The 24,990-nt window shown below is 58.2% G+C and overlaps 1 protein-coding gene across 2 annotated transcripts in view; it reads right to left on the reverse strand.

The window, feature by feature from the left end:
* Nucleotides 1-829: 829 nt before the first annotated feature.
* Nucleotides 830-24,990, reverse strand: part of RGS12 (regulator of G protein signaling 12) — a 143,480-nt gene continuing 119,319 nt past the window's right edge. The window contains exons 7-18 of one of the 2 annotated variants that reach the window (XM_023206824.2): nucleotides 23,793-23,936; nucleotides 22,869-23,048; nucleotides 22,418-22,571; nucleotides 19,179-19,255; nucleotides 17,335-17,529; nucleotides 16,934-17,007; nucleotides 16,266-16,392; nucleotides 14,148-14,244; nucleotides 12,096-12,166; nucleotides 11,562-11,715; nucleotides 9,330-9,878; nucleotides 830-1,059 (exon numbers count right to left, since the gene is read on the reverse strand). In XM_023206824.2, coding sequence (XP_023062592.1) covers nucleotides 830-1,059; nucleotides 9,330-9,878; nucleotides 11,562-11,715; nucleotides 12,096-12,166; nucleotides 14,148-14,244; nucleotides 16,266-16,392; nucleotides 16,934-17,007; nucleotides 17,335-17,529; nucleotides 19,179-19,255; nucleotides 22,418-22,571; nucleotides 22,869-23,048; nucleotides 23,793-23,936 — 2,052 coding nt within the window. Of the gene's footprint in view, nucleotides 1,060-8,112; nucleotides 9,879-11,561; nucleotides 11,716-12,095; nucleotides 12,167-14,147; nucleotides 14,245-16,265; nucleotides 16,393-16,933; nucleotides 17,008-17,334; nucleotides 17,530-19,178; nucleotides 19,256-22,417; nucleotides 22,572-22,868; nucleotides 23,049-23,792; nucleotides 23,937-24,990 lie in introns of those variants that run through there. The other variant, XM_023206825.2, reaches the window with a different exon arrangement.

Consider the following 24,990-nt stretch of genomic DNA (forward strand, 5'->3'; position numbering starts at 1 on the left):
TCCATTCCGACCCCTCCCCCAGCCCCCTTCCTAGAGCACCACTAAGTGGGGAGCATCCACTCCCTGGAAGCTTTCAGAACAGCCCCAGGGGACTGGCTGTGCTCTCAGGCCTCTAGGATGCTCTGAGGAGCTCACCTGTACCGACAACCCTGTACCGAGTGTATCCGGCTTTAGGGGTTCCATCAAGGCAACCTGGGGGATGGCCCTGCCTCTTCTAACTCAACCCAGCCCCCATGGCCCGGCCTCCCCAGCAGCCACACCTGGCTCCCTTTCTGTAATCAGACCCTCTTTAGCCCCAGGGCCTTGGCACAGGCCCAGGGCTCTTTCTAGACTTCCTCTGCCGTCAAATTACAGTTTACATGGTCCCTCCCCAGAAAGGCCCTCAGACCACCCTGCTAAACAAGGTCGGGTTAGGGTCCCCACGTGACAGCGAGAGCCAGTCTCTGCCATCTGGTCCTGGCCCTCAGGCCCCAGGAGTCAAGCGTCCCTCTCCTCAAAGCCCCTTTGACCTGACCCTGGGGCATTTCTCTTCCTCAGGCCCCTCCGTCTCCTGCACGACCTCCTGGGGATGTGCTCGGAGAATGAGTCTGTGTCCCCAGCACCCAGCACCAGACCGACGCTTGGGTCCTCAGAAATGCTTTATTTGGGCAGCAGGGGCCAGGGCCAGCATGGTGAATGTCCAGGGCCAGTGCCTCCGGCGAGGTCGCCCCCTGCCCTCCTGGCTCCTGAGGGTGTTGGTGGCTGCGGTGGCCCCTCTGAGGCTCACAGAATCCACTGGGGCTGCCCCACCCCGACATGTCCACGGGAGAGTTGGCCAGGCCAGGGCAGCTCAGACGAAGGTGGCGTGGTGCGCGCTGGCCCTGGGCTTCGCGGGCTCACCTGGGACGGGGCTCAGGCCAGGGAGGTCTGACGTAGGAGGCCCACCACCGGCCTGCGACCTCCCAGGGCCAGCCCGTGCCTCCGCGATGCCACCATCCCGCCCGGGCGCCAGGCCAGTTACAAGATCCACGTCGATGATTCTGTTGACCGGGAGGCCTCGGCTGCCGTGGGTCCCGCTTTCTGTCACAGGGAGAAGAGAAGCTGTCACTTGCCTGACCCGGCCCTGGGCCCCCGGAACCCACCCCCCACCCCGAAGGCCCCTGTACAGACACTGGGCATGGGAGGGGTTCCTGAAACACCCCAAACACATCCCAGAGGCAGCTGGCCTCCCACTGTGGGCCTCCCGGCTGGGGCAGGTGCACCCAGGGGAGGTGCGGTGTTCCCAGAGTCCTCCGCAGAACACCTGCCACCAAGTGGGGGAGCCGACCCACCCAGAAACGCCACCACCCTGCTTCCCCACTGCAGCTCAGGAACAGAGCTGGGCCCCCGGCGGAGCCCCCACCCCGACTGCCCCCCAGTTCCTCCTGGGTGCTGTCCTCAGGGCCCACCGCCAGGCCCGGGGCCCATCCTCAGGGCCCACCCCCAGGGGGTCGAGCACTAGGTTGGAAGCAGTCCCAGACAGGCTGGACCCTCTTGGCCTGGTGGGACAGGCCCTGAGCCCTGCGTCTGCTGCCCCATCCCACCCTACCAGGCTAGCCACTTGCTCGCCCACCTGGCTCACTGCCTCAGCACCGTCTTCACCACACACACCCTGCTCTGGGCCTGCCTGTCGTGTCCCCTCCCCCTTCATCCCTGTCCCCCCTGCTGAGGCCCCTCTTCCGGGCTAGTCAATGCCTCTGCCCCCACTTCTGGCTCCAATGCCCACTCCAGTCCCAGGAGATCCCGGCTGCTTGAACTGGCCTTGGAAGCTTCTAGACCCAACGTGGGCAGGCCATCTCCTTGCCAGCACCCCTGGGAGGCCTCCCTACCCAGGGCGTCACTGCCCTGCCACATCCGGTGACCTCCACGTGGACCCCTGGAGGACAGAGTCATGTCTAAGCCAGGGTGGAGTCCTCAGGGGCCAACGAAGGGTGGGGCCAAGGAAAGTGAACGGTGTGCACAGAGCAGGTTGGTTCACGCGCCGCCTGGAGCTCCATGGCAGGACCCCAGGGCCTGAGCAGGGGCAGTGAAGGCCCCACGCTGGGAGAGCCCAGACGCCCTTCCCCACTCAGTGACTCCACCTCCCCCTCTGCACCGTGGGGGTGACATTACCGACCCGGAGGAGCGGCCTTCGGGGACAGGTTCCTGCGTGCCCAGCGTGCCTCCCGGGCAGGGGTCCAGGAGCTTCCTTCCCCAGTGAGCCTGGGGCTGAGGCCCTGGGACAGTCACGTGTATGCCAGAGTGGAGGCCTTGAGGCGCCTATGGGGTGGCAGGGGCACCAGGCCTGGGCCCACAGCAGACAGGCTGCAGGAAGAGGCAGCCCTCGGCCGATGAGAACCAGGGACAGGGGGTCCCTGCTACTAACTGCTGCCCTCCCCAGGTGAACCGAAGGCCTGGGAAGGTGAAGACCCTCCTCGATCTACAGTTCTGAGGTTCCTGAGAAGGCCGCAGGGTCCTTGCTGCGCCAGCAGCTCCGTGGCCATCAAGGTCCTCAACCCCAGTGTGCCCCACCTCACCCTCAGTCCAAGCTTCCGGAAGCAGCCTCCATGGGGCATCTGTGAACAAGTCCTGGCTGCGGGCAGAAGGTGTGGCTCCCCTCTTGAGGGTGCCCAGACTGTCCTCTTGAACAGGTCCCAGCGGTGGCCCCAGAGGCCCTCATCCTGGCCTTGACGCAGCAGCACCAGGGTGCCCAGCCAGTGTGTGGGAGCTGCGCGGGGCCTGTGTGTCTCACTCAGCCGGGCCCGGTGGAGATGCCGTCTGGAGGCGTAGGGGTCCATGTGGAGCAGCTGAGACTAGAAACTTCTCCCAGTCAGGCCTCTGCTCATTCAACAAGTATCCTGCTACGTTCTGCCAGGGCTAGGAGCTAGCCCTGCCCCCAGGGGACAAAGGAACAGCTCTGCCCATCTCCTTCTTGTCTCCAAGTCCCCACGGCTCCGAATACCGGGCTACAGGGCTGGGAGGTAACAGGTGTGGGGAGAGGCAGGGGTTCGCCCCCCTTCGCCAGTCAATCCCATGGGCATTTGGGCATTTGCCTGGAGTGTTCATCGGGCTCCGAAGGGGCCTGCGACCCCACGCGTGTCTAGAAGCCCAGCTCTTCCCCACCAGTCCCACATGGACAGATGGGAGGACAGGCTCCTGTGGGCCCCAGGCAGAGAGCGTGCTCAGGATGGGAGAAACACTTGTTTCTGGAGATAGGACAGCTCTGTACGGACCAAGGACATCCACGTCACAAGGAGGGGGCCACAGCCAGGCCCTTCCTGCCTACGGGACCCAGCCTTGCCCTCCTGTGCAGGGCAGCCAGCCCCAGGCCTGTGACTCAGCCACCTGGCCCAGCCCTGAGCGGTGCACAGCCTCACCACCTGCTTGCCAGGACCTGCCCAGGGAGCACCTTCTTGCCCAGCGTTTCCCTGGCAGGGATGGCGACACAGAGGACCCAGCAGAGCCTGCACCGCCTCCAGAGGGGCCTGGCCTCCTGGTCTCACTCCTGGTGCCACATCTCCAAACATCCAGACCTGAGGCCACACTGGGATCTCGTTTCCTGCTGCTTGGGCCACCTGTGAACCTCTCCCCTCCCTGTTGCCCCACGGCTTCCTGCCCTCAGCTGGCTGGTCCCGCCGGTTCCGACTGTGCTGTCCAGCCTTCCCGGGAGGGGGTCCTGCTGGAGACCCCACAAGACACAGCAGGAAGGCCCCTCTTTCCGTATGGGCAGGCCCCTCACCGGCTGCCGGTCGCCCCCAGGCCTCCCAGACACTTGTCCATGAATGTCTCTGTGCCAGCCACTGCCAGCTGCTCTGGCCTAGGCCTGGGGCCATAGAGGTCAGGCCCCTGCCCCACCCTGGTCCTCAAGGCTGAGTCAGGAACCCCAGCAGGCACAGCGGGAGCAGGAGCATGGCCTGAGCCCTCCCAGGCTCTCCTTTGAGACCCAGGCCTGGCACCTATCCCACTGCCCTTCCTGCCCCCAGAGGGACCCTGTCCCCCAGGCACTTTGCTCAGCCTCTGCCTCCATGCTCCAAATCATCTGTGCTGCCAAGCACAGTCACCTCCTGTTAAGCCTCCCCAGTGCCCCTTGGAAGCTTGCAGGGCACAAGGACACCCAGGCATGGCTGAGCCGGCTCACACTGAGAACATGGCAGGAAGTGGGCAGCGAGGGGGAGCCAGAGGCAGGGACCCCACAATCCACTCTGGCTCCCAAGGTTCCTTCCCTTCCCAGCCTTCCCACCACAGCGCCCCCACGGCTCCTGCCGAGGCCCGTGCACTCCTGCTGATGGGCTCCCATGGGAAAGAGAGTATCCCCAGAACCCTAGTTCCAGAGTGTGACCCCCACAAGGTCCCCTGTCCATGTGGGTCCCCAGCCAGGATCATGACTGTGTGTGCGATGGGCTGGGGCTGGGATAGAGCTCCTCAAATATTGGCTGGGCATTGGCGAGGGAGTGGACAGCGCCCAGCAGGGTGCATAGCGTGGTGTGTGGGGAATAGGGGAGTAGGGATGACTCAGGGCACAGGAGTGCATGTGGCAGACCCCAGGGAGGGGCTGCAGGCCAGAGCTCCAGCAGTACCGGCTGAGATGGGCACAGGTGGCCAGTCCTGGAGGGAACATGAGGGTGGGCCAGGTCATGGTCACTTGCAGGCCTGAGACTTCCACTCTGCAAGACCTGGCTGGAACTTCAGGTGGGGCAGACACTTCAGGGAAGGAGAGGGAGCAACCTAGGGTGGCTTGTGGTGGGATCCAGGACCACGTGTCACAACCGGGCTAGGGGCTGTGGAGGAGGGCCCAGGCCCGCTGGTCAGTTCAGGAATCCCCTGGGGAGCCACGGAGCTGGGCAGGAGCCAGGAGGTGCTCTGGGGAGAGGAGGCTCTGGAGAGGCACCTAAGCAGATGCCCTCAGCAGCTTTGCAGGCCTGAGACCAGTGGCAGGCTCCTGGGGCTGTGTCCCCAAGAAAGCCAGCGCTCTCAATCCACATCACAGTGAGGGCATCTAAGCTGCATCTGTTCCTGCGGAGGGCTGGGCACAGGAGCTGCTGAGGAGGCCTCTCTCACAGGAGTGGCGCTGGACAGAGCAGGAGCCAGGCGGGGCTGCATCCTCACTGGGGCCTCAGCAGGTACAACACAGTGGCCGTGCCACGGGGCGTACTTTCACCCCCAGGGTGAGGGGCGTGACCTCACTTCCAGGCTGCAGAAGCCCCAGCAGGCAAGCATCGCACACCTGGTGGGTAGCTGAGCTCCAGGCGCCCTGAGAGCAGCCACTGGGCCCAAATGTGTCCCTTGGGGACACTGGCGCCTCCAGGTTGAGTAGCCCCTGCCCCCACCCAGCAAGCTGCCCCAGGGGACTCCAGTCCCAGGACAGTTATGTGAGGACCCCTCCTGAGGTGGTGCCTAGCAGCTCTCTGCCGGCAGGTGGAGTCCGTCCTCTTGGGACGTCTGCACTAGGAGCTCAGCCTGGCCATGGGGCTGGGCACTCAGCCTTACCAAAGGGGCTGGGAGGAGCCACTGGCCTCCAGCCCCTGGCCAGGACCCCTGATTGTGGCCTTGCAGCCAGCTGGGCAGCAGTGAGACCACCCAGCTCCCGGGCTTGTTGTTGGAAACCAAGCAGATCTGGTTAAGAAGACCATTGGGAATTATTACCAACACGACCGTTGAGAACCCGTTTTAAGACTGTGCGTACGGAAGGAGCACTGTGCATTGGAAACTCGGGTGTGGGTGCACGTGACCGTTTGAATGCCTCTCTCCTTTGTGAAAGCACAAAGCGCAGACATCTGCTTCGGTGCAGGGATGGAAGATGACTGCTAAAGGCGGGATGCAGCAGTGCTGGAGGGACATCGGCTCCCTCCCCACGAGAACGGAAGGTGAGCATTTTGGAGGGTTCCTGTGTCAAGACACAGATACGCACAAAACGTGCCATGCAGACACACGGCAGGTGCACACCCCGACACGTGCCACACGCACACACACCAGGCGTGCACGCATGTGGGCATATCTGCCTGACACACTGACATGGTGTGGCTCCTTGTCCCCACCCAAATCTCACCGTGAATTGTGATAATCCCCAGGCACCGAGGGTGGGACCAGGAAGAGGGAAATCGGATCCTGGGGGCGGCTGCCCCCATGCTGTTCTCATGATAGTGAGTGAGTCTCAGAAGAGCTGATGGTTTTATAAGTGTCTGGCATTTCCCCTGCTGGCTCTCATTCTCTCTCCTGCTGCCCTGTGAAGAGGTGCCTTCAGCCATGACTCTAAGTTTCCTGAGGCCTCCCAGCCATGAGGAACTGTGAGTCACTTAAATCTCTTTTCTTTATAAATTACCCAGTCTCGGGTATTTCTTCATAGCAGCAGGAGAACGGACTCATACACAGAGCACTGTGTGGACACACACACCCGTCAGCGTGCCCTGGAGCCTCGCGAGGGGCCTGGCACTTCTCCCACTGGCAGCCTCTGTTGTGTGTGTCAGATAGCTAACGCTCAGGGCCATTAGACTGGGCGGTCTGGCAGCAAGTGGCCAAAGGGAAATGAGGCCCACCCGCATGCCACTGGGGACCAGACATGCATGGGGGTACTGGCCAGCCTGCAGGGCCTGACGGGTCTCGGTGCATGGTGCTGGGGCTAGACAGATGGGGTGGAGTGCCGCGTGGCATGTGGCGCTGGGGCTAGAAGGATGGGGCAGTGCGGTGCGTGATACTGAGGCCAGAAGGGCAGGGTGGAGCACCACGTGGTGCTGAGGCTAGAACAGGGTGGCATGGCACGTGGCGCTGGGGCTAGGATGGGGTGGTATGGCACGTGGCACTGGGACTAGGATAGGGTGGCACAGTGCATGGCACTGAAGCTGGAAGGGTGGGGTGGCACAGCACAGCTCTGTGGAGACTCCCCCTACCTCAGGGCTATTGCTGGCAGCCTCCACATGCAGCTGGCATGCTGCCCACTGTGGCAACGGGAAGGGCGGGAGCCTGTGGGCTTGGCTGCACCTCCTGTTGTGTTTCTCACCCCGGACGCTGGGTCCAGGGCGGCTACCACATTGTGAGGAAGCATCCCATAGTAACTGTCAGTGTCGGAGAGCTTGGCCCTCGACGACCCCCAAGCTCCTAAACCCTGACAATGGACGGCTCAGCACTCAGTCCAGGCTCGTCCCGGGCCACAGACGTGAAAGAGGTTCCATCAGGCCACCATGGTGTTCATAGCCTGTTTCCTTTGCCGCCACGGGCGGGCGAACTCTCCAATGCAGAGAATCCCATTAGAGCAGGGGTTCCAGAAAGCAAGCTGCACAGAGCAGTTTCCGTCCCAAGGCCCCCCAGCAGGCCAGAGCCAGCACCGCCAGAAAGACTGGGCAGGTCCTCAGCAGTTGTCCTGTGTCGCCAGGGACAGCCATGCGCAGGACACAGACCTAGGACCTATGGCCAAAGTCACTCCCACCTCCTTCTCCCACTGGGTCTCCTCCTAGGACAGAGCCCAAGAGCCAAGGGTCCAGGGTACCCACCTGCCCAGGGGCTGAGGAGCCAGCAGGGCAGGGAACCAGTTCTGGCCAGTGGCAGTCAGGGGCAGCCACCAGAGTGCAGGGGGACCTGCTCCTCCCAAGGCCGGTACCACCCACCCTCCTGCCACAAACGTGTCAGGGACGTCCAGTCTGGGCCCTGTACTATAAACCGTCAGCTGGGGTGCTCGGCTGGGCCTGCACTGTAAACCACCTCCGTGCTAATGGCCCTTGGCAGGCAGAAGAACTGACCCCCAGCGTGGGTCTGTCTGGCCCTCCCAGGCAGCCCTACACACGCCACACCTGTGCGCAGAGCCAGCACAGTCCCAGGGCCGCATGGCCGGGGTGTGGGTGCAGGACTGCAGCCCGAGGGCCAGCGGGCCAGCTCATCTCAGCAGCCGCCACAGGGCCACCATCCCTTCTGCCCTCCTGCCGCATGGCTGTGCTGTTGGGAGCACACCAGGCGCTCAAGAGTTCTGTTCAGTGGATGGTATATTTTTAAAAGCCACTAGATTAAGGTAAATCCACTTAATCTCCTAAAAATGTGTAATATTTCCCCTAGATTAAGATACTTTTATTATTTTCTGAAGTGAAAACAAAGTTTCAAATGAGAAAGAAAAGTTGTAAGCCAGTCCAGTGATGATGTCCAGAATTTATTACTCCTGGAAGAACAGACTCAAAACGCAGGTGAGAGCCTCACGGGTGTCCACTGAGACGGGTGGAGGGGACTCAGGCCAGGGGCGGAGGCTGCAGAGTGGCACCGGTGGGAACACTGGGCACCTCAGGCTTTCTCATCCAGGCATGTCCTGGCTGGGAAAGGGGCCAGGGAGCCCCTCCCACACCACATGTGGCCTCCAAAGGGCCAGGTATGTACAGATCTACAGACGTGACACCCTGGTCCCCCGGCGAGGTCCAGGCTACAGGTCTGACAAGACCAAACCCTGTGGCGTGCCTCTCCCTGCCATCAGCATCCCGGACCGGGGGCAGGACAGAGAGGCTCTCCCTTCACCCCCAGCAGCAAACCACAGCAGAGGTGTCCACACACCCCCGAGCACGCTCCATGACACACGCCCTGAGCAGCTCCTCTCTCCAGGGAATGGCCACACAGGCCAGAGGCCACGGCCCTCACACCCCTGGAAACAGCTTTCCCTGCTGGCTGCTGGGAGCCTCGCCTCCGTTTCTGGTATTTGTGGCTCATGGCAATATGCCTGCTGCCTGCCAGGCCATCCTGTTCACTTCACACCCACCGAATCCCCTGCTTCCTCTGAGAAATGCCTGTGACACCCGCAGTCAGGGAGCCCTGCCGATGGCACCTCCGCTCCGGAGCACCCACACCAGCCGCTACTGGGGTGCCGGTGGGTCCGAGCTGCACTCTCAAGGCTCTTCTGAGGACGGGCCTGTGTCGGAGCCTTCTCCTGCTGTGAACACAGAGGGCTTCCCTTCCTCACTCAGGACAAATGCTACTGTTTTCCAGTCTTGAGACAGAAACACTGAAAATGGTAGCTGTCCGGATTTGGAAAGGAATGCCTCCATTTTCAGAAACCCCCAGGCCTCGCCCAGGGTGTTCCCAGACCCGGCTGCAGGCGCTGCCACGCATCATTCCTGCAAGAGCCTCTCAGGACACCAGGATGCCTGCCTGGAGCGCCTCGGGGGGACCGTCCTGACAGACACTGGCCTGTGGCCACACGAGCTCCCCCTTTCCAAGAGGCCCAGGAAGCCCCCAATCAGCAGGTGAGGAGGGCCACAGAGACCACCAGCAAACAGTGGTAGCCGGGGGCCCGCTGTCCTTCTGACTGGAAGCTGAGCAGACCACGCTGACGGGGCCAAGGTAGAGGGATCAGAACCTGGAGGTACCTGGTCTGGAAGGTCCTGGCACGTCCCGGGGGCCGGAAGGCGGTGGCAGCAAGGTGCTGTTGGGGCTGCTGATGTCCCCCTCCCCCATCAGGGTCAGCTCGGCCACGTGCTCATCCTCCACCGTCTGGATTCCCCCGGCCTCCACTTCCCGAGACTGCCTCTTCCAGATCTGCGTGGTGCCCTCCTGCGCGACGGAGACGGGAGACTGGGGAGTGCAGAAGGACCCGCTGGGAGACTTCGGCCCGGGGGGGGTCGTCCCGGGAGGCCCAGGGGGGCTGGGGACGGAGCCCGGGCTGGTGGACGGGCTGTCGCTGCTCTCCTGGGCTGGCTCCCACTGCTCGCTGGGCGGGGAGGCACTCTCCCGGCCGTTGCCTGTGGCGCTTCTCTTGCTAAAGCCCTTGACCACGGCAGCTGCAGTGGGGAGGGTGAGTTCTGTGGCACCAGGAGGTAAACGGAGGAACTCTGGCAACACCAGGTCTTCCTTCCTTAGCAGCCCACGTTGGTCATCTGCTCTGTTGCTCTGAGCTTTGGAAATAAGCTCAAAAAACTCTATTGGAAGAAAACCCAGAGTGACCATGTTTTAGAGAGTTTCATATTAATGCCCGTCACAGCAGAACATTCTAGAAAGCTCTCATCCTGGGCTGTCCTTATGCCCTATTGGCTGTGGGTCAACAAGAGCCCTTTTCCGTCCACACTATCTTCCCACAGACAGCAAAAGGGGGAGCCCTGGGGCTTCTAGCACACTCTGTCTTCAGGAGTCTGAAAGCGCTGTGTACTCCCTGAAAACCACGCTGTGTGAGTTGAACAAATGAGACGGACTTGAACAAACGAGACACTGGACTCAACACGGTTATGCGCTGATGCCGTCTGAGTGGGATACTGTGGGACTCTATGGCCTGGGCTTTCAATTTAACCCTTGGGGCCCTCTGAGGACTGGCCCCCTTCTCTGGTTGGTCAGCATCTGAGGCACCCCTCCTGAGTCCCAGCTGCAGCTGCAGTCCTCAAAGTTGGGAGCAGGGTGAACCCAAGGAGGGGGAGGAGAGGAAGGCTCTGAGACGGGTGGTCTGGGAAGGGGCACCCTCAAATCCACGCCTGCCTCTCGGGGTCAGTGCCTCTGCGCAGAGGGTGGTCCTCCCAAGCCTAGGGTAGAGGGGGCAACATGTGCTCTCCCGCTCCCCGCCGAAGCTCCACAGCCGCGAGGGGCCAGGACAGGTGCCCCACAGCCCACCCACTGCGGAGGCCGCAGGTGCCTCCAGCTTCTTCACTGGCTCCTCCAGGACTCTCCTTCTCTTACCTGGGCCGGGTTTTCTAGTATAGCAGGCCCCAAGGCCACCATTCGAGGTAGATGGTATCTAAACTGGGCTTTCTCTAGCACTGGAATTACACTCTGAGTTTTTAACAACTACAAGGGATCTAAAATCTCTGATTTCACTGGTTCTCAGAAACATACAAGCTTCAAAGAGGGCGTGTGATTTGTGTTTGGTGGCCGACAAAGGCTGGAGGTGTGTTTTACAGTGAGGTCGGACGCCACAGCCAGCTGTGACAAAGCTGTGACAAGCCAAGTGGACTGGCAAGTCCGCCCTGGATGAAAATTCAGGTCACAGTGACCGCTGTTGGTTTTGATTCTGTTTTCAATGCTTCTCTTTGTTATAAACTTCTGGAGAAAAAGCAGCTTCAAGAAAGGACTCATCTCTCCATCTCAGTCTTCCAGTGTGCCTGTCGCCTCTCCTGGAGGCCGGCGGTGTGCAGGCTGACCTTCCTCACTGATCCCCGTGGCCAACAGAGCTCAGCAAGCCCACGGCCCTTCCAGGCCAGGGTGCTCTGCCTCCCCTAACCTGGGCGCCCAGCTCCACCTGGGGTGGACTCTAATGCTAACCGTGCCTCCAGCCACGCTGGGGACCCCGGCACAAGCCAGTGGTGGGGCCATAGGGAGGAGCCGGGGTGAGAGGGAGGCGGAGCCTGCAGGGGCCTCAGGCATCTCAGGGCAGACAGTGCTGCTCACATCGGCTGCCCCTGACGCCCTAGGAGGCCTGGCACTCAGTCTCAAAACTGGGGTTTCGGTGAAGTGATCCCAACAGCCCACAGACTGCCCCCAGGAGAAACATGTCTTCCAGGCCACAGGGACGGACTGCAGTCACCCAGATGCTGACAGCTCAGAGCAGATCTACAGACTATACTGGAAACTAACTGTGCATTCACTAAAAACGTGGAAGTTTTAAAAAGTTCACATACCCTCTGCTTCGTCCAAATTAATTTTCTGATATTTTTTTTTCCCAATCTTTGCAATAGATTCTTCTCTCTTTGAAAGCCGGGGATCCCTAGCATTTTTTCCATTTTCTCCTTTTATTTTAATAGAATTAGACTTGCCTAGTGTTCTTTCCTCTCCCTGCATTAGAAGGAAAGTCAAAGTTCTACTTTCATTTCAATACACGACAATTTATCATTCATTAGTTAGAGATTAGAAGGCTCATGAAATAGATTGCATTGATACAGAATTTACATGCATTGCAGAAAAACCATTGCAATGATAAAGATTACAAACAAGAATAGCATTTAAGGCACAACCACTCCCACCTCAGAAGAAAGCCAGTCCTTGACAGGTAAGAGGGAGCTGGGCATCGGCAGGGACCAGAGAGACCCCACCAAGGAGCGTGGGGAGACACACGTGATAAGCAGGCGGTGAGGAAAGCGCCAGGGCACTGTGCAGAGCAGGCGGGGCCACAGCGAGAGGAGCGGGGCACAGGGTGGGCCAGGGCGGGGAATTACCGTAGCCGAGTGGTTTCTGGAGCTGGAATTTACAGCTATGTTCTGTTTGACTGGCACACCTTTCTGTTTATCTGTGGATGCGAAACATAAGAAAGCTTTATGATTTCAGGGACTCGCAAATCCATCTGAATGTTTCGTAGACAACCTGCTCCTACTGTCTCCGATAGCAAAGCTGTAGAGAAGCCACAAGGCATCTGCTGCCCTTGTTCACCAGGCACAGCCCAGAGGGGAGGCCCCACAGGACAGGAGAGAGGACCCGCCCTCCACGCGTACAGCGGGGCTCTGTACATCTAACTAGGGACTTGCTAGGACTTGCTGGAGGAGTGATGTTGAAATTGAAAAGCTCATTTCATACACTATTTGGCATAAATATTCTTTAGAAAGTCAGAGTCTTATATTTATGACATATTTTATTTTTCTTTCTTTTCTTTTTTTGAGATAGTCTCACTCTGTCACCCAGGCTGTAGTGCAGTGGCGTGTGATCTCGGCTCACTGCAACCTCCGCCTCCCGGGTTCAAGCAATTCTCCTGCCTCAGCCTCCCATGTAGCCGGGACTACAGGCATGCGCCACCACGCCCAGCTAATTTTTGCATTTTTAGTAGAGACGAGGTTTCACCATGCTGGCCAGGCTGGTTTCGAACTCCTGACCTCAGGTGATCTGCCTGACTCAGCCTCCCAAAGTGCTGGGATTACAGGCATGAGCCACTGCACCATCTGTGACATATTTTCAAATACAGCCTTTGCCCCATGTCAGGGCCACAGGCTGGCCTCTGCCGGCACTAACGGTCTCAAGCCCATTTCTCTGACCCAGATGTGACTGGAGGAGTCGCACTCCTGCCCCGCACACAACCCTACGAAAGTGCTGAGCACCAAGCTCCACCACAGGCCTTGCCTGTACATAAACAGGCTCCGAGGCCCCGCAGGCCCTGGGCACAGGGGGTCAGCTGGGGCAAAGCTGCTGGCCGCCCTGCTGGTTACACATGCTGTGCCTGCCCCACCTGCCTGGGTGTCAGGGTCTGGGGCAAGGCTTTCCCTAGAGCAAAGGGTGGGCTAGGGGAAGAGTCTCTGCTCTGTGAGGAGCTGGGGAGAGAAGCAAGGGTTGGAGCTCCAGGGCTAATGACCTCAGTGCTTGCTTCTGACTAGGACCCATGGCCCAGGTCTCCCTGGGTGGGGACAAGGGAGCCACGTATGCCCTGCATGACATCATCAGGGCCAACCACCTGAAAAGCAGAGGGGCAGCCCAATGTCACCTGAAGTGGTTCCTCACAAAGTGAGCTCTCTACCTAGAATGTCTGCAGGTGGGTTTCCAGAAAGCTCTTTCCAAGAGACACACCTCCCTATGGCACCTGCACCTGCAGGCGCTAAGGCCACGCCTCTGCCTGTCCCTGGGGACAGCTACAAACAGGACCCACCCTCCTGGGTCTGAGTAACCTTCCTCACACACGGTTCTCAACCAGCGCTCTAAGGAGGGCCAGCTCCTGCACGTCAGGATGAGGTGGGGGCCGGGAGATGAGCTCATCTCTGAAGGCTGCTGGCCGGACCCCAGCTTCCCCAGGGCAGGACTGTCATGACCAAGGAACACATGGAAAAGAGCTCTGTCAACCACCTGATTCCCTGCACACAAGGAACTGCAGAACCAGCCCAAATGACTGAGCCTGCAGCCTCCACTTTGCTGGGCAGAGCACAGCCGTCTACTGCCCTGGCTTCCTGTTTTGTGCCTGGAGGGAAGGGCGCCAGATCAGGGTACCAAGGAGGGACCAAGCGACCCAGACCATTTCCCTTTTGTGTACTGGCTCAAAAGCCTCCCCCTCCCCTGGGCCGGCCCCACCTGCCCTTTCTCCTGCGCAAGCCCCACTCACCCACTCCCCTGCACCGGCCCCGCTCACCCTCTCCCCTATGACAACCTCACAGCCCCCTCCCCTGCGCTGGCCTCACTAACCCTCTTCCTTGCACCGGCCCCGCCTGCCCCCTCCCCTGCAACGGCTCCACAGCACCCTCCCCTGCACTGGACCCGCTCACCCTCTCCCCATCCGCTGTGCCGGCCCTACTCACCCCTTCCCCTGGAAGGATCCTTCTCCTCCAAGACAACCCGCTGTCCGTCCAGACTCGATATAGGGGCGCCAAGGTCCAGAGGCTCCTTCTCTCCACTCTAGGGCAGAGATGGGCACTGAATAATTTACCCAGATTGGAACTTCAGGGAACACATGTGTGTGATCCCACCCGACTGCGTGACTGTCCTAGGCTTGATGGAATCATGCAGGAGATGGCCCTAAGGTGAGGCCTGCCTGACTGAGGCACACGTGCTAGGGCTAAGCCGGGCTCCTGACATGGGTAAGGAGTGCCCTGAGGAACTGCGTGGGCAGTGCCTCCCACACCGGCCCCTCCAAGGCCCAAGGGCAGGGCAATGTGTCAACACTGGAAGCACCTTCACCCACACATCTAATGCTATAAAATGCATGTAAAATACTTGGAAATAGGAAGTGAAGCCCGTATGAGTCTCCACATTGCTCACAACCTCGATGGTGGCCTCCCTAAGAACCCACTCACTGACCCTCGGACGCTGCTACGAGGGGAACACTGACCCTCGGAGGCTGCTATAGGGAAATACTGACCCTGGAAACTGCTATGAGGGGAATACTGAGAGCAGATGTTCTCCTTTGTAAACAAGGAAGCAAAGACAGACAACGTTAGGAGCAGGTCTGAGGTTGAAATGAAATGCCACTAGCCACAGGGCTGGAGTTCTTGTCTGCATCAGAGTTCTCCTCTGGCAGGGAATCTGACTCTTCACCTGCCACAATCACTGTTAAGAAAAGACATCTGAACGTGTTCAGCATTCACAATCTGTCAGTCAGGGGAACGACAGCCGTCCAGTGCCAGGCGGGAGAGGCTCTAAGCTCCTGAAGGGGCCAGTCCGCTGGGCAGGCGCGGTGGGCCTTGCGGGGGTAAGCAGAGGAGCTGCCCCAGGTCCCGCCTTCTCCACCACATTCGTGGGCACAGGGGGGCCACAGAATTCACTGGAGAGGTCAGCAGAAAGCATCTGAGAAAAAGCCACATCCCAAACAACCCATTCCACACAAACCCTCCATAGCCCACACAGCCCAAACCCTGCCTGGCCTGGAGCCCTCGGCAGCCAAGGGCCGCAGCTCACAGAAAACCAGCCAGACTGCAGCCAGCCCTTCCACCCTGGCGCCCCCAAACCATGCCAAGAGCACACTGCCACGACCAACTCCATTTTACAGTCAGGGAAACTGCAACACACAGGGGCTAAGTAATTGCTTTGCATCTCCACAGAGTCGCCCACAGGGGCACACCTGGGAGCCAGGCCAGGTCTGCCTCCGACCAGCAGATTTCTGGACTCCAGGATGGAGCCTGCAGTGTGGGAAAGAGGTTTCTGGTTACCCTCAGAGGTGGTGTCTGTAAATAATTTAATAGGTTCTTCTTGTTCACTTCAAAGTCCTTGAATAATTTTGAGTGTAGTTTCTGGGAAAATTTAAATCCTGAAAATACTTGAAATCATTGCTCCAATAAAGTTGACAAGGAAAGAAGACTAGGCAGACGCTGTGCCCCTAAACCCCCACGCTCTGGAGCACACTCAGCGGGGCCCAGCTCTCCCTGTCTCGCATGGCCTGCCCAGTGCCTGCTGTCACCACCCCAGGCAGTGTTTTCTTTCTTAATCCCATTCACATCATAAGGGTGCAGTCTGGAAGTGCCAGCTGAGTTCTTCCATCTCCAAAGTGCAGGTGAGAATCAGGACATTTCCATGTGACCATGCCCTGGGGGCATCAGCACAATGCCCCGGCCCAGGCCCAGCAGGTGCCGTGGGGGCAGGGCCATCCGCACTCTCTTATCTGACCACATTTGCCAACAGCGGCGGATACGGGGCTATTCCGGGGTTGGTTGGTTGGTTTCTCATTTTGGCCTCCCTGGAGCAAAACCACATCTCAAATATCAATTCTTTTTGGAATGACCAAGGTACAAATAAACCATGATGGCTCCCACTGAACAGAATGAGAACTGGGGATGGCAGAGGCTGTTTCCTTTCCTCCAAGGGGGCAACCAAATCGGGGGAAGACACTGCTTCTTGGTGTGCCCTCTTCAGTGAACAACACAGAGGCTGCCAAAGGGAACAGTTCCCGTGGTGATGACGCCCGGGCCCCATGCAGCACTCACCAGCCTCACCAGCAGGCCACTGAGGTCCAGGCCATACTTGGCCACGACGGGCCGCAGCACCTCCGTGACAGGCTTGGTGGGCTTGGCCTTGAGTCCCACTGACCGGTTAATCGGAACAAGATCCAGCCTGGTGGGGGATGGAAAAATTCACTACAAACTCATGTCAGCTCTCATTAGGAGATCAGTTCACGAGCAGAACTACAGCACAGCCCCAGGCTGCCCTCAAGGCCTCGGCGTGCCCCGCACCAGTTCAGCCTCAGCTGATCAGAAAGTGCTTTCCTCCACGTGGGAAAAGTCAGGCCAAGCAAGGGCTGTGGCCTCCTCCTCCCGGGACAGCAGCGTCCTGCAGAGCAGCCTGGCTACCTGTGGGGCATCCACCCTGCAGAGAGCACTCCTACCCCTCCCTCTCAGCATCTTAGGGGGCTGTGCTCACCAGGCCAGGGCAGTCCTTGTTCATGGGGCAGGGAGGAGAGGGCCCCTCTCACCCCTGGGCTTGCAGGGGTGCTGCCTCATGTGGGCCTCCATCCCCCACCACCCCTACCGACACCCCATCATAGCCCAGCATGGAGCATCCACAGGCTACCCGCTAAGTGCAGAGACCAGCAGGTGGTGGGCACATGGGGTTGGCTCTGGGAGCCTCAGGTGAATGACAGCGATCTTCCTCTTACCGAAACAAGGTGCGCTTTTCTAGGCGCAGGTCCCTTGACTCCAAGATGCTACTGTCTTGGTGCAGCACCAGAGGCTGAGGAACAAAGAGACCAGAATCAACGTGGGCACAGAGGCACCCCCGAAAGGCAGAACAATGTGCCCCAGGTGCACAGCTGTGCAGAGCAAAAGAGCAGCTTCAGAAATAGCCATCCAAAGAAAGTGATCACTCTTTCCACACCAACCTAGCACCCGCATGCAAAGTGCTCCCAGCAAGTAGTTCAGATAATCTGGCCTCCACTCCAGGCACTGTTGAAATGAGGAGCGCAAGAGGGGACAGCCTGAGGACTCTGACAAAGCTAGGGGCCAGGGAGCAGGTAGGCCATGGCCTGAGGGCAGCACGAGGGTCAGGCGGGCCCAGTACCTTGTCCCCGCCCACCAGGAAGAGGTCCGCGGCCGCCCCATTGATGCCGTGCCGCTCACAGAGCCCAGACAGGATGTCTTTGATGGAGAAGCCCGCCTTGACAGCCACCACGCAGGATGTCCCATCCGGGAGGTGGATGCAGCAGTGCTTGGTGGCCTTGTCCTTCTCGGGTGCCAAAGTCCTGCAGGCCTCCGACTGGGGAGTGGGGAGACAAGCAGTCAAGCGGGCACCAGCATCACAGGGGTGCGGGGCATCTCCCAGAGCAGCCCAGCTGGCCCAGGCCTCACGTGCTGGAGAGGCTGGTGCCCTGCCACTGTCCTAACTGCAGCTCCCCAGGTGCACACATCTCAGGCTCAGTCCACACTGCCTGAGGCGTTGGGTTTTGTGAATTAACACGGGAGAGCAGTCATCATTCTCTCAGCTCTGGGCCTCACTGGCCATCGTGCTCAGGACAGCACGGGCCCTGATGCGGCTCTGCTCAGAAGGCACATCTGGGCTTCTCCACCCAGAAGCAGGGCCGTCCTGCGGGGCCCACTGAAGCTGCCCTGTGAGGACCACTCCCTCCTGGGGCTCTGGGTTCCAGCACGCTATCCTCTCTATACACAGCTCCCCAAGCACATCGTTCCAATGTAAACCTCGCCTGGACTGTTTTTTCAGTCCAGCATTGTTTCAGGAAACTAGTTTGTACAGTGGTAGGCTGGCTGCACAAAATGGCCCAACCATCCCCTTCCCTGTCTCCGTGCCCCTCGTAATATGGCTTTGCGGCTCCTCTCATGAAGAGGTGGAGTCAGCCCCAGCCCAGACCTCAGTCGGCAGAAGGAGCGGCTCCAAGCCTGGGCCTCCAGAGGCCGTCCTCCTCTGCTCACTGTTGGGGTCCCTGAGACGGCTGTGGGATGGGGTGAACTGGCCTGCTGGGTGAGGCAAACGAAGGGTCCTGTCAGTGCTCCTGCTCCAGCCAAGGGCCAGCAAGGGCCAGTCATGTAACTGAGGGCCTCTGGGACCAGCCAGCTGGCTCCTCTGCCAACCAGAAACACACAGGCAAGGCTGGCCAGAATGGGCAGAACCACCAAACTGACCCAGAGACCCAGCACAACAGTAATTGTTTTCAGCCTCTGAGTTTGGGGGTGGGGAGGTATTAGGCAGCAGGAGCTAACTGACACCTGGCAAATCCTTACAGCTTTCAGTGTTATTTGGAACAACTGAAGAAGAAATTATATTCTACATTCATTCCTGCCTGAAAATTTCAAATGACTAGGATGCTGGCAACCAGTGAGGTTTTCCAAAATTCCTATCAAACAACATCTAATGAGCTCATGAGTCCTGCCTGTGCCCGCTCATCTCCCTCATCTGCTGGAAACGGGGGCCAGGAAGAGCACCAGCCACACAGTGAGCAGGCGTGAGAGGGTGCGGGAGACAGGCGGCCGGGAGACAGGCGGCCGCAGGCAGAGGGGCAAACCCTGCAGTGCGGGAGTGCGTGTGATGCTCACGCGGTGAGACAGGGAGTGCCTGCTCTCGACGCCTTCTGTTGATTCTTAGTGGGAGTTCACAAAAACTAAATTACAACAAAAAGACTTAAGAAATAAATCCAAAGATACTTTGAGTTCCCTCCCTCATATAACTAATAGTTTTTCGTGCCCTCTCAGGAGCCCTAGGCTGGGGGACCATGAGGCTGGGGCCTGATGGGGCCCTGGGCCGGCACCCGAGCCTCGTCCCCCAGCTTTGCAACGTTTGTGAACGCTGGGTTTTGTAAACGCAGGTTTCTGTGGGGCAGAGGTGTCACCAGTCAGCTGGTGGGGCCAGCCCTGAGCCTGAGGCCTGTGGGATAAGGGGAGACAGTGACTCACCAGGTCCAGGCTCCCAGCAGAGGACACAGAGCCCTGGGACTCTCGGCGACACAGGCCTCCATTGGCATGCAGGGGGTCTTGACGGGGGAAACACAGTGACTCACGTCAGTCAAAACTCTATTTATTTGGTCACATCTCCCAACCCTCTGTCCCCTTTAGGCTGAGCAGACAGACACACAGCACGTAGGGCAGACGCCAGGAAGCCCTCTCCGCAAGGCACCGCCTCGCCTCGCTTGGTGGAGACAAGTCACATGTGTCTTCCTAACCCTGGAAGCCGGTCAGGGACCAGTGCGGCTCTACCCACCACGAAGCGGAGACGCCACTCTCTGCTCTGTCCACCGCCACATCCTGGCTCCAAAACATGCTTGGCTCACGGCAGGTGCCCAATAAGTCACGTCAGTACATGCAGTTCCACAGCACGGACCCAGGTGTACGTCCCGGCCAGGGCCTTTCCTCCACTCCATCTGGAGCTTTCATCCCCAAATGTAGTTTCTGGGCCTAACTGGAACCCCCCCGCTGTGGCAACAGCCTGCGCTCTCAGGCGGATGCAGCCTCCAGACCCACTCGGTCCCCATCCTTTTTCTCTGATGTCCTGACATGAACCATAATGAAGTGTCAACTGTCACCAACCTCAACTAACTATATTCTTAGGCTAATCTACGAATCATGAAAATTCTGACACAGAAAGGACTTTTCAAACAGCACCTGCTCCCAAACCACGCTGCTGTGCGTGCGCTCTGGGACCTGAGGGGAGAGGGGAAGGCAGCTCCCAGACCCACTGGCCTCCAGACTGCAGCCACCTTCCACAGGAACAGATGCCCAGGCCATATCCTGGGCCAAGATCAGAATGTGTTAGTTCTGGGAGTGCCTGCAGTTCGGGTTTTATTTTTTTGGTTTGCTTTGTGTTTTTCAGAGACAGAGTGTCGTTGTGTCCCCCAGGCTGGGGTGCAGTGGCACCATCATAGCTCACGGTAGCCTCTAACTCTAGGACCCAAGCAATTTTCTTCCCACCTCAGTCCCCCCAACAGCTAGGACTACAGGTGCGCCACCACACTTGGCTAATGTTTATTTTTATTTGTAGAGATGAGTGTCTTGCTATGCTGCCCAGGCTGGTGTTGAATTCCTAGGCTCAAATGATCCTCACACCTTGCCCCCGGCCAAAGCACTGGGATTTAAAGGCATGAGCCACCGTGCCCCACTGCTATCAAGGTTTGGTTTTATTTATTTGTTTTTTGAGATAGTCTTGCTCTGTCACCCAAACTGGAGTGTAGTTCTCGGCTCACTGCAACCTCCGCCTCCCAGGTTCAAGTGATTCTCATGCCTCAGCCTCCTGAGTAACTGGGACTAAAAGTGCTCACCACCACACCCAGCTAATGTTTTTTCCTTTTTTTGAGACGGAGTCTCGCTCTGTTGCCCAGGCTGAAGTGCAATGGCACAATCTCAGTTCACTGCAACCTCCACTTCCTGGGTTCAAGTCATTCTCCTGCCTTAGCCTCCTGAGTAGCTGGGATTACAGGGATGCACCATCGCATCTGGCTAGTTTTTGTATTTTTAGTAGAGTCGGGGTTTCACCATGTTGGCCAGGCTGGTCTCAAACTTCTGACCTCAGTTGATCTGCCCACCTCAGCCTCCCAAAGTGCTGGGATTACAGGCATGAGCCACTGTGCCTGGGCCCCCCGCCCTTTTTTTTTTTATTTTATTTTTTTTATTTTTAGTAGAGCCTTACCATGTTGCCCAGGCTGGTCACCAACTCCTAAGCTCCGGCAATCCGCCTGCCTCAGCCTCCTCCCAAAGTGCTGGGATCACAGGCGTGAGCTCCCACGCCCGGCTCTATCAAGGTTTTAAAAGCCCTTTGCAGATCTGCCAGGTGTGGGGGTGGGCACGAGCGGATGGACTGTCTGAAGCAAACACTTCCATCTCCCAGGTACTCGGGAGACCTGGCCCCCCACCTAATGCCATAGTGTCCATCTCCCAGGTGGCCTCCTACAAAGGTGAGCTCTTCAACTCTCAGCTGCCTTTGCTTGGAGAAGAGCACCTCACAGCATGGCCAGGAGTTCAGGGCTGCCCACATCAAGCCCTCACCAGCACCTCCTTCCGTGCCCCGGGAACAAAGCTCCCCCCTGCAGGCGGGGGCAGCCATGCACAAATGCTTGGCATTGCAGGGCACACAAAGGAGCCGCAGCGGCAGAGCACAGAGCACCCTGCTCACCTGCCTCCAACAGGGCCATGCCAACTGGTGCTAGCGCAATCACCTCACTGCCTGATTTAAACTAGGAGACCACAGGCTTAGTGCCAGTCCTCTATCAGGCAGGACACTCATTCCTGAAAATTAATACCTTTCCCAAAAATCTCTAGAGAAGAAAATCTTTCCAGCTCTCCCCTTTGTGCTTTTCAGCACCTGGTACAGAACAGCCTCATCTTCGCCAGCATTCAGCATGGGCATCTCCAGGCCCTCTGCCCTGCCGCCTGCCAACACCACCCAGCTGGTATCTGGAGCTGGGCCAGGAGCCACCAAAGACCCTGCAGCCCCACCCCCTGGCGCCCTGGGAGCCGTCTCTCTGCCTAACTTTTGTTACAGGAAGTCTCAGACGTGCACAAGAGAAAAAAGGGACAGAGCATCCAGAATGGGCAGCCCCCGATATCCAATACCAATCTTAACTTGGAAAATGCTCACAACTTCAACTACGCTACCACAATCTAAAATCCACACACATGGCAAATGCTCACTACTTCAACTACGCTACCACATTGTAAAAACCACACACGGAAAGGGCACATGGACACTGACACCTACCTAGGAAAAAGCCCCGGCAGAGAACCAACCTGCCACTGGGGGAGATGCCCAATAGCACATTTGTGTGTTCCTAATTTTACTTAATTGTATTTTCCAAATTTTCTACCAAAAGCACCTATTACTTTCGTAGTGAAAAGCAGGAGAGGACACAGATGTTCAGCCGCCACTGTGTGGGGGAGGCCTGAGGTAGGCATGGGCTGGAACATACTGAGCCCTTTTCTCTGGAAGATTCTGGAGCAGCCCTGCTGCCCTCTGGCTGGCTGACAGGTCGTGTCCCCCACACACAGTGGCATTCCTTATTCATTCAGAAAAGCTTCCTTGACCCACCCACAGGGCCTCTCACTGCACACATGGCCCAAGGTCATCACCAACCCCCAGAGCAGTGCCAGAAGGGGGACATGGCTGCCTGGCCTGGACACCACAGCCCAAGAGCCACCCCACAAACCGTCTGCATGGTCTCCATGCTCCCTCTTCTTCTGGGACCTCCCGGTGCTCCTGGTCCGTGACCACGAGAAAAACGCGCCTTTCCGCTTCTTCTCACTATCCTCATCCCCCATTTCTTCGTTCAGGGATCGGCCGGATTTTGATTTTCCACTTAACTGTTATCAAATGGAAACCTTGGTTAAAACCATGTGAAGTTATTTTGCTATTACATTAGGTGCAAAGGAGGCCATGCTGAGCTGTAAACACAAGCACTCTATGGGATGGTATCACTTCTATAGGTCATAGTGTGGCCCTGACAGGACTCCAGAAACAGCAGCTGGAACTTTCCAGCATGGAGCATCACCCACCACCGGTGAAGAAGCCGACAGGGCCTCTTTTCACTTCCCACAGAACAGCTCTCAGCTGATGACATACAACCCACAGGGGCGCGAGGTCAGCCTCAGGGAGGTCACCTTTTTTGGCGTGGACACACTGGACTGGTCTGAACCGAGGCTGTGCTTGGAAGCCGGGCTGCTGGGGACCTGCTGGGAGTCCGGGAGTGCGCGGCCCTCCACTTCCGCCAAGATGCATTCCTGGTACAGTGGGGACTTCAGAAAGCGAGTGTAGCTATCAAACTTCATGAGATTGAAGATCTGGGGAGGGGATGTAAGGCGGGACAGTCACAGGAAGGACCTGGACATGCGGCCTCAGGCGCACGGCTGCTTGGCGACCTGTAGGCAACCACTGGCCATCCTGAAAGGACATAATTTCAGTCCATTTTCCCCCGCCAGCCCCAAGAGTACTTAAGAGTTATTTCCAGTGTGCCTCTATATCTAAGTCTTCTTTCTCATAACAAACCAGCCTTTATCACTCTTAAAATTAGTGAATTCTGACAACTTACAGAAGCCATCAGCACGAGCAGACTCCAGATAACTTTTGCTAAATAAGATTAAAACCAAAAGTGACTAGAAATCTAATAGCAGACTGCTTTGAAAATGCCACCCTATGCGTCTGTGAATGTGACCCACATGCTGCAGTGACATGCAAAGGCATGTCTCGAATAGCATGGGGCCTAATGCACATCACCACAGCAATGTCCTACAATGCAAAACTTCAAATGCAGATGTGCCATCACTCATGCAGGTGTGACTCCACACAGATGCACATGCATTGAAACATGAGCCAGTATGAACAGCGCATTGCAGACAGGCACACAGTGGTTCAGGACTTATTTCACGGCCCTACTGAAAGCTCCGCTTTCTGTCTGTGTTTCTCCACCTGTGTCTGTGATGCTCTCAATCCACCGGCCTGCCTGATAGCACATGTTCTTTGAAGGTGGACCCTATACCCCGAGCCCTAGCCTGGACTCCCCACAAGCTCCCATGGCCTGGGGTTACCTGGAGCTGCTGCTCCTTGAACATATCCGGGTGAGGTGCACGGAGGACATCGTCTGCTAGCTGGGCCTGGCTGTCGATGTTGACCGGGGTGGTGGCTTTGCTGCACAGAAACTTACTGAAAATCTCCCGGGCCCTGTAGGAAAGCTGACAGGAAAGGCACCTGAGCAGCCTGGCACGGCTTCCTTTCCCCACACTCCTGCTGCCTGCCAAGGCCTGACACCCCCGGGCACTACAGATGTGTTCTCATGGGACCCAGTCATTACCTCTTAGTTGAATAAATAAATACAAGTGTGGCCAGAATGCAGCAGCACAGGTGGGCTCCTCTACGATTATTTAAACGGATAAAGTGTCCCAAAGACCCAGGCGATGCGAGCCCAGCAGCAGCTGCACACGGGCAGTACTGCCGTGTGTCCACACACACCTGGTCTTGGCAAGGTGGGAGCGCAGGAGAGCAGCGCCCTCTGAGCATCGTGAGCAGATGAAAACAGCCCCGGAGCCTGGAAGCGAGGCCACAGGCCGACTGAGAACGCAGCAGCCAGGCCAAGCCGAAGCGTCCCTCCCAGGCCTCTCCCGCACCTCCCACGAGGCACAGGAGGAGAAGCGGTGAAATCCATGGCCTGGGATGACTCCTGCCTCTGATTTGCTTTCAAATTCCCCTAAATACACATTCCCGCCTCAGAATTCCAGCACACTGAAAGACGACCCATCTGCTGGTGAAAGCTGGGGCTGAGGGCGTTTATACAAACCACGTTTAGGTAAAATTAAATATCATGTATATTTAAAAATTTATTCTGAAAAAAAAATGATTTTTTCAAGCCATGTGAAAATATTTTAACATCCACTTTCCAACTGCTCTAGATGCTCCCTGCACCGAGCCAGCCTCGAATGAGGCTACGCCGCCCCTTCAAACACGCCGCCCTCACACACACGCACCGCCCGCACACACGCGCCGACCGCACACACACGCGCGCCGCCCTCACACACACACGCCGCCCTCTCACACACACACCGCCCTCACACACATGCGGCCTTCACACACGCGCCGCTCTCTCACACGCACGCCGCCCTCTCACACGTGTGGCCTTCACACACACGCCGACCTCTCACATGCAGCCACCATCTCACACACACCACCCTCACACACGCACACTGCCATCTCACACACACGCCAACCTCACACAGGCACGCCGCCATCTCA

Source organism: Piliocolobus tephrosceles, chromosome 3, assembly GCF_002776525.5.
Source record: "Piliocolobus tephrosceles isolate RC106 chromosome 3, ASM277652v3, whole genome shotgun sequence".
In the NCBI taxonomy this organism is placed as follows: Eukaryota; Metazoa; Chordata; class Mammalia; order Primates; family Cercopithecidae; genus Piliocolobus; species Piliocolobus tephrosceles.